This window comes from Tachypleus tridentatus, chromosome 13, assembly GCF_004210375.1.
Source record: "Tachypleus tridentatus isolate NWPU-2018 chromosome 13, ASM421037v1, whole genome shotgun sequence".
Taxonomy (NCBI): Eukaryota; Metazoa; Arthropoda; class Merostomata; order Xiphosura; family Limulidae; genus Tachypleus; species Tachypleus tridentatus.
Genome location: NC_134837.1, coordinates 77838930 through 77847120, shown reverse-complemented (window position 1 = coordinate 77847120; position 8191 = coordinate 77838930). Strand labels below are relative to the sequence as shown.

Here is an 8191-nt window from a genome sequence, read left to right as displayed (position 1 = left end):
AACTTAGTATGCTGCGTGACATATGTTGTTGGCGTTTCACTAGCGAAATAATAAAAAAATTTTTTTACAAGTTAGAAGAAAGGAAAAACCTTATTTAAGTCCAATTTTACCTTTATTTCCTTGATGGTGGAAAGTAAATCTGAGCTCATATGCACTATACTAGAATTTTCATTTTGAAATCTATGCTATTTTTATACGAATCGACCTGTACGTGACTCTCCAATCGCCGCAAGAGCCTATGATGGTATACATCTTTTTAAAATGAGCACCTGCGTGTAACGTTCACCATATTCTCTACAAGTGTATGTAGTTTCTGCTACTAATGCACCTGCGGTCGGCCGGAAAACATTTAATATCAAAGCTAGAAATACACCTGAATGGTATGGGTATGGAAGGGGCTTGGCTTCGGGGCATTATGTTTTGCAGTCTCCTCTGACTTCGCAGGTAAGTCTCTTTCACAGAAGTCTTCTCTGTGGATCTCAGTGTTCTAGATCTTAATACTTTATTGTGTCTTTTATAATATTTACGAGGCGATCTTTGTCCGCCTATCTTTCTTGGTGGTGTGTTCTCTCGCACAAAAAAATGAAAATAATTTATTGAACTTCGACTTTTAATTAGTTGAGGATTTCACACTTGTATCCAGCTAGTCTTGTGCCTATCCGTCTGTTTTTGTAGATGTGATGAAATGTTTTTGTTTCATATCATGAACATTTCATACTTTTTGTTTTGTGATTTTTCGTTAAGAGTAAACTTGCACCACGAGTTAATCGAAACTGCTCTAAATTAAACGTTTCTATTTTCATTGTGCCATAAGAAACTATGCCCAAAAACATTGACTTTTCAAACTATAACTTATTTGTTACGTTAATATGTCTCGTTCCTACAATAACAACAAACTTACTAGATTTCCACTTGCTGTTTAGAAGGTGATTAATAATATATCCCGGTCTATAAAAAAAATTCTGTTATCTAAAGTTCGACTTCAACTCGATGTCTTTAGGTTCACTATAGTAAAATTTGCAACTTTCTGTTTCACGTGAACGATATATGTTTATATGTATTTATATCTACACTAATAACAGATTTAAATTTATTTTGAGTTAATGATGTAAACAACTTTAGGCAATGTTTAATGTGTATTATGTGAACCAACTTAATCCAAGTCTTTAGTTAAATACGTTACAATAACAAATGTTTTTCTGGCTTATATTACGAAAAGTCGTAAATTGTCTGGCAAACACCTCATGTTTATTACACTTTAAGTTCTATGGTTAGTCGCAGGTTAGATCATGGTTCATAGTAATTGTTGTCTGTTAGACACAGACTTCTTTAGAAGTTTAAACTTAGATACATATTTGTTGAACAGTTTAATGTAATTTTCAAATTTAATTTTTTTAAGCTTCACTCCAGTAAGAGCTAGGAAAAGCAGTCACATCAATACTAGCTAGTGGTGTTCTCTTTAAGATAATATATGTTTTCAGGGTCTGTATTTACGTGCTGAACTTGTTTTAGTACCTTATAAAAGAGCTAACTAATTATAATTTCTATCTGTTTGTTCTTGTTTATTGATCGCCAAGTTGGTTTGTCCATTCTTATAATGACATGAAAAATTAAAACAACTACTGGTTAATTATCTGGCTAATTTTGTATTAAGTGTTATTAGTCTAGAATATTGACAGCATGTTTAAATTATTATTTACTATATTGAACCTTGCAACTTTCTATTTCATGTGAACGATATATATATCTACGTATTCATATTTACACTGATAACAGATTTAAATTTATTTTGAGCTAATAGTGTAAACGATCTCAGGCACTGTTTAACGTATATTATGTGAACTATTGGTATATTTGAACTGTGTTTTAAACCGTGCAGTGTACATTAAACTGTAAACCACTGCATGGTATGTGTGAACTATGTCTTAAACTGTACAATGTACATCAAACTGTAAACCACTGTATGGTATGTGTGAACTATGTTTTAAACTGTACAATGTACATTAAACTGTAAACCACTGTATGGTATGTGCGAACTATGTTTTAAACTGTACAATGTACATTAAACTGTAAACCACTGTATGATATGTGTGAACTATGTTTTAAACTGTACAATATACATTAAACTGTAAATCACTGTATGATATGTGTGAACTATGTTTTAAACCGTGCAATGTACCTTAAACTGTGAACCATTGTATGGTATGTGTAAACGATAGCCCAAATCGTTGTAGATATGTGTAAATGATTCCATTAAGTAACCAGTGTACATTAAGCAAATGAAAGTGTGGAATGCTATTACAATGATCGTGTATTATCTCAGAGCTTCCCGTACTTAGTGGGCTTCAGACAATAAACATGTTTGTCATCATGCTATTAATCAGGAAAAGCTCACGGTTAATTTTTTTAACAGGCTTCCTAGAAACTTATTGATTAATCAAGCATTTTTGAGGATTCCCTCTAGTGACAGATTATTATGATAGTATCTGCTGTGCTGCTCTGGATGAAGGTAACTTGTAAACGAATCCACAAGGTAGAAATGACAACTGAAAACAGCAATCGCTTATATATTTCCAGGTCGACACATCGACCACTTTCTATCTGTTCACGGGAAACACACCAGCTCGATCAATAACCTACGCCTTGCTTCTGCCTCCGTCTCCAAAGTTCCAGCAAAACCAATTAAATTATACAAGCACGTGACTCTCAATTCTTAATAGTCTGAACTCTTCTTACTCAACGAATCTCCTAACTACTTAACAATTGCTTTTACATGGCTTTTCTTGTAAAGGAAAATCAGTCGATGTTGTTCATGTGTAAAGGACATAATGAAAACTACATTTTATAATGGCGGAGGATATGAGAGGGGAAGAAAACCTAAATGAAGGAACACATTTAGTAATAAGAATTTTTGATTGAAATAATGCATAACACTAATATTTCCCGAGAGATTTCGCACAGAGTGATATTTGGTAATTAAAATATGTTTCAGTTGTCGTTTGAAAAAAAAACAACAACATTAAAAAGGCTTATTTCAGATTATTATGTATATATGTTAAATTTTAAGGCTTAACAACAAGTAATGGAGTATACGTTTCGGTTAGGGTGTCGGTTAAGGTTTGAAGTTTTAATCTGAATGTATCCGTGTTCATGTTTGTTGTATTTTTAATGTTTAGTTTCCATGTTTCCTTTTTGTGTGTTTTCAGTTTGCTAAGTTCGTAATTTGTTTTTAATAGCAATGAACTAATGGTTCTTTTCCATTTAATACTATTAAACTAAAAAGATTGAGATAATGTATAATGATTTTTTTAATCTGATGACGTATTATCGTCCCTACGTTAGGCGATTAATTGTTTGAAACTACATATGCACATACTATGATAATGCATTAACAACTCTAGCATAATTGAATTTTTTGTTTGGTATCCAACTTTGCTGAGAAGGAGACTAAGAATGATTGAATACATCGTTATCTATAATAAGGTTTTAGGCTAATTATATTTTATATATGATTTCAATGGCTGTTTTAATACTTTCCTTATAGGCTTCTGTTTGAGACTTATGTAAATAACCACTTGAGTAAAGTGGTAAAAATATCTACGAAGTTAAATAACCTCAAACCAGTTTCGCTATGAATAAGCATAATGTTTGTTTGTTTGAAGTTAAACACAAAGTTACACAATGGGCTATCTGTGCCCTGTCCAACACAAGACTCGAAACCAGGTGTCTATCGCTGTAAGTCTACAGGTATGCAGTTGCGTCACTGGAGGGGCGAGGGACGTTGTGCGTATAAACAAAGTCTACTCAGTATGAGAGTTCTATTCTCACAAAGCTAACTGAAATATTTGTTTATTTGTGTAAAAAAGAGGAATGTTTGAAAAAATTTACATTAATTACGAGCAATATATGATTAATTCTGTGTCTGTTATTTATGGTTTATCGTAACACATAAATTAAATATCGTAAAAACACCCAGAAACAAATATAAAAATACATCGTTTTATAGCGAATAAAACCTGCACTGAAAAATAACCCCAACAGACAACCACTAAAAACAGTCATGAAAAAAAATAACCCCAGCAGCCAGCTACTAAAAACTGCACTGAAAAATAACTCCCATAGTCAGCTACTAAAAACAGTCATGAAAAAATAACCCCAGCAGTCAGCTACTAAAACCTTTACTAAAAATAACCCAAACAGTCAACTACTAAAAACTGTACTGAAAAATAAGCCTAATAGCCGGTTATTAAAAGTTGTCGCGAAAAAATAACCCTAACAGTCAGCTACTTAAAACTGTACTTAAAAATGAACCCCAACAGTCAGTTACTAAAAATTGTACTGAAAAAGAACCCCAACAGTCAGCTATTAGAAATTGTAACAGTATATCTTGAAATACCTTTAGTGCGAAGTTTAATAAATACAGGACATCACAAAAATATTGGAAATATAATACAATACAAAAAGGCGTGCAACGCTTATACTGTATCGCACCACGGTTCACAAGCTTGTTCTAATAGATGTGTCTAATTCACATTGTAAACAGGCTCTGTTCCAAGACGCCATCCGTAATTTTGAACTATAATCAGGGCAGCCAGTCAGCAACATATTACCACCCACGTGAAAGGATTGCCTGTCACTCTTATAACGTACCAAAAGTTTAAATAATTTGTATCGTGATTTGAGATCTAACTCGGCTCTCCAGTTCCAAACTCCAAAGGTCTTCCACGGGACAGACTCCCAGTCTCGTCAAATAAATATTTCCGTCGTCGTTAAAGGTAACGAAAACCACTAAATCCTTGTTCAGCGGAGAAGTATCCACAGCAATTATATTTGTGTGCATTAATCGCATTACTAACGGAGCAAGTTTCGAATCTATTTGTTTCAAATTTCAAAAGTTCAGAAAAGAAGAGAAATATATTCGTTGAATTATGGATTAGAATTCAAGTAGTTCTTATCTAAAAGCGGTAAAACCTTACTTTTACCGCAAATGTTTCTAGACCAGGGTTTTTCAGCCGGATTTACCAGACGAATCCGACATCCGGGTTTTGATCGTCGAGACCCTCCGCCATCTCTACAAGGATGAACAAAACACGTCAGTTTTATCTATTTAAATAAAATGTTGACTCAGCGCGGACAGCTCTAAACCCCAAGGGGATCGCAACCCATCATTTGAGAAACACTAGTCTACATATTTGTACGTTTGCTCACTTAGATCATTATTTATTTACACAGTAGTACAAGAATGTTGAAGAAAACACAATGATCAAGAGTATTTGGTTTAGCATTTTGACTTATCTGTTAAATGTACATTGGCTAATAAAAACAGCGTTGTTTCATTTTAGTTTTGGTTTTGTTTTTTATGTAGGGATGAAGCTTAGTCAGTCTAATTTCACCACAAAGTGAAACTCGAGCGGTTTTGCACTGCTTTTGATAAGCAGGATACCCAATTTTATATAATACTGCGTAGGGTATTAGGCGTTGTAAGCCGTTCGTTGTGGACTGAAAGTGGAGACAACGATTTCTTCGGCGGAAAAAAATCTAATATAAACTCTGCTATCTTACCAAGTAAAGTCTGCAATCGAAGTACTTACGAAAACTGTAGTTTGAGGGCGCTATGGTGAATGTACATGATTTTGACTCTTAGCTCTTGCTCACTTAACACTGCTTTAACTTGCTGCAAACAGTTAAATATAAGTAGCAACTGAAGACAAGTTCACATTGTAAGTGTAAACTGTAAGCTGCGTACCCAATAAGGCACATAGTAGAGAATCCACTGCCTAGCATCTTACACGAGACTTACAGAAAAGCGGGGTTTGTTTGTTTGCGCGCAGTTTAGAACGCGCGGGTCACTTCGCTGTCTAGTTCTCAAAGGCAGCAAAGAAGACTCGTAGTAGTCGTCGAGTGGAAAGACGAAGACGTCTAGCGTGATTTAGCAGAATATCTTGAAATCATGCTGAGATTAGAAGGGTTTCTTATGTGTGATCAAAGTAAAGACAAACTACCCGTGTAACAACCCTAGAGAGAAAATCAGACTACATTCAAAGTTTACGAAAATATTAATTATTTAATTTTTTTAGTTCATATCATTAGGGATCATCCAATGTTTACAGACTCACGTGCGACGATGACGAGGGAAGAGGTACAAGAATAACGTTAGATGTTTATGTTTGTAATGCTGAAGATCTCACAGATTATTGGTTACATTTGACAAGCGAGTAAAACTTTATAAAATAATGCGCTGGTCCCTTCTTTAGCAGGCCTGGAGCTTAACAACGGATGGCTTCTTCTAATAAGCATTTAAGCACTCATGTTTATTTTCATATGGACAGGTCTTCGCGGCCAAAATACGGAAGCGGTTTTAATATTTCTGGTCCACTCTTTGAGGCTCAACGAGCAGGTGGCAACAACGAAAAACCAAGAAATAAAGAGAACACTCCGCTTCTCTCTTTTAGGCCTAGCCAACTTCAAGACAGCAGCACTTCCGATACTGCCAGAGATCACCCAGTCAGACTACGGTTCACCGAACCGTCAGCCGTCGGAGAGATGGGAAGAGAACATTCCCGCCCAGACTACGAAGACTTCGATGCATTCTGCCAAACACCAACCATGTTGTCTCCAGAAGTGTTTTTCAAGGAGAAGAATGAGCGAAAACTTTGGCACTGTGGTTCTTCGAAAGACAAATACGAGATGCAATACGAAGACTATTTACAACCGTTCAGTCATCGCTCCCTACGGCTTCAGGAAACCGCTTTGGAAGACCGGAAACGTACTCAAAATCAAACCCCAAAACAGAAGGATGAGTCGAAAGGACTGAAACGGTTGCCGACAGCTACTGGATCAAGCGAATCGACTGAAACGTCCAAGTATCAAGACGTGCAAGACTGCATCATAATTCCTGCACACTTAATGGATCGTTTCATGCCATCTTATCAGGTAAACGTTTAATTTAAATTTTTAGGAAACTAGTTTGCTGCTTCTAATTGTATTTTAATAGCAATAAAAATGTTAGAGGAATGTGTGAACAGTTATTTTCATCAAAACAGTTCAATAGTCGTCGTTCGAATTCAGTTTACAAATTACAAATTATCGATTACCACATGTTGAAAACTGATTTTCAGTTTGGGACTGGAATTTAACTTTCACTGCGTAGTCTCAGCATGCCAAGGACTTGCCTTTCACTGTGAGGTCTTAGCATACCTGGAAATTAATTCTTACTGTATGGTCAATGCTTTTCAGGGACTCGACTTTATTGTGTAATGACTGCATATCAGGCACTTGACTTTCACTGCCTAGTCGTGCAACATATGGGACTTGATTTTATATATGAGGTCTTGGTACTCTGGGACTTTAATTTTCAGATCGTTTTTATAATATTTGTTTTCTATTCCAAGTTACTGGTTTAACTACAGTTGTAAGTCTGCACACATACCGCTGTGCCACTGGGGTAGGTCCAGCATGGCCAGGTGTGTTAAGGCATTCGACTCTAGTCGCGGGCTCGATTCCTCTTGGCACCAAACATGCTCGCCATTTCAGTCGTGGGGGCGTTATAATGTATCAGTCAATCTCACTATTCGTTGATAAAAGAGTAGCCCAAGAGTTGGCGGTGGGTGGTGATGACTAACTGCCTTTCCTTTAGTCTTAACTGCTGAATTAGGGACGGCTAGTGCAGATAGTCCTCGTGTAGCTATGCGCGAAATAAAAAAAAAGCCACTGGGGACTTAATTGTCTGAAACAAATACAAAAAACTTTAAATGTTTGGTTGGTTGTTACAAAATGAGAGCTCTTTAATATTTAATATTTTTCGCTAAACAGAAGTTCTTACCACTCACATAAATTATTGTTCTTAAAGTCTCGTCCTTACTACTCATGCAAAGTATTGTTCTTAAAGTTTTGTCCTTACTACTCATGAAAACTTTTGTTCTTAACGTCATGCCTTTACTATTCACATAAACTATTGTTATTAAAGTCGTGCCCTTACTACTCATGTAAACTATTGTTCTTAAAATCTTGTCATTACTACTAATATAAGCTATTGTTCTTAAAGTCGTGTCCTTACTACTCATGTAAACTTTTGTTCTTAAAATCTTGTCCTTACTATTCATTAAACCGTTGTTCTTAAAGTCTTGTCATTACTACTAATATAAACTATTGTTATTAAAGTCGTGTCCTTACTACTCACATAAACTATTGT

At 35.4% G+C, this 8191-nt stretch overlaps 1 protein-coding gene across 3 annotated transcripts in view; it reads left to right on the top strand.

The window, feature by feature from the left end:
* The first annotated feature begins 302 nt into the window (after positions 1-302).
* LOC143238344 (uncharacterized) overlaps positions 303-8191 on the top strand; it is a 38459-nt gene continuing 30570 nt past the window's right edge. For 2 of the 3 annotated variants that reach the window (XM_076478494.1, XM_076478495.1), the window contains exon 1: positions 5639-6933. In XM_076478494.1, coding sequence (XP_076334609.1) covers positions 6277-6933 — 657 coding nt within the window. In that variant the 5' untranslated portion in view covers positions 5639-6276. Of the gene's footprint in view, positions 445-5638; positions 6934-8191 lie in introns of those variants that run through there. The other variant, XM_076478496.1, reaches the window with a different exon arrangement.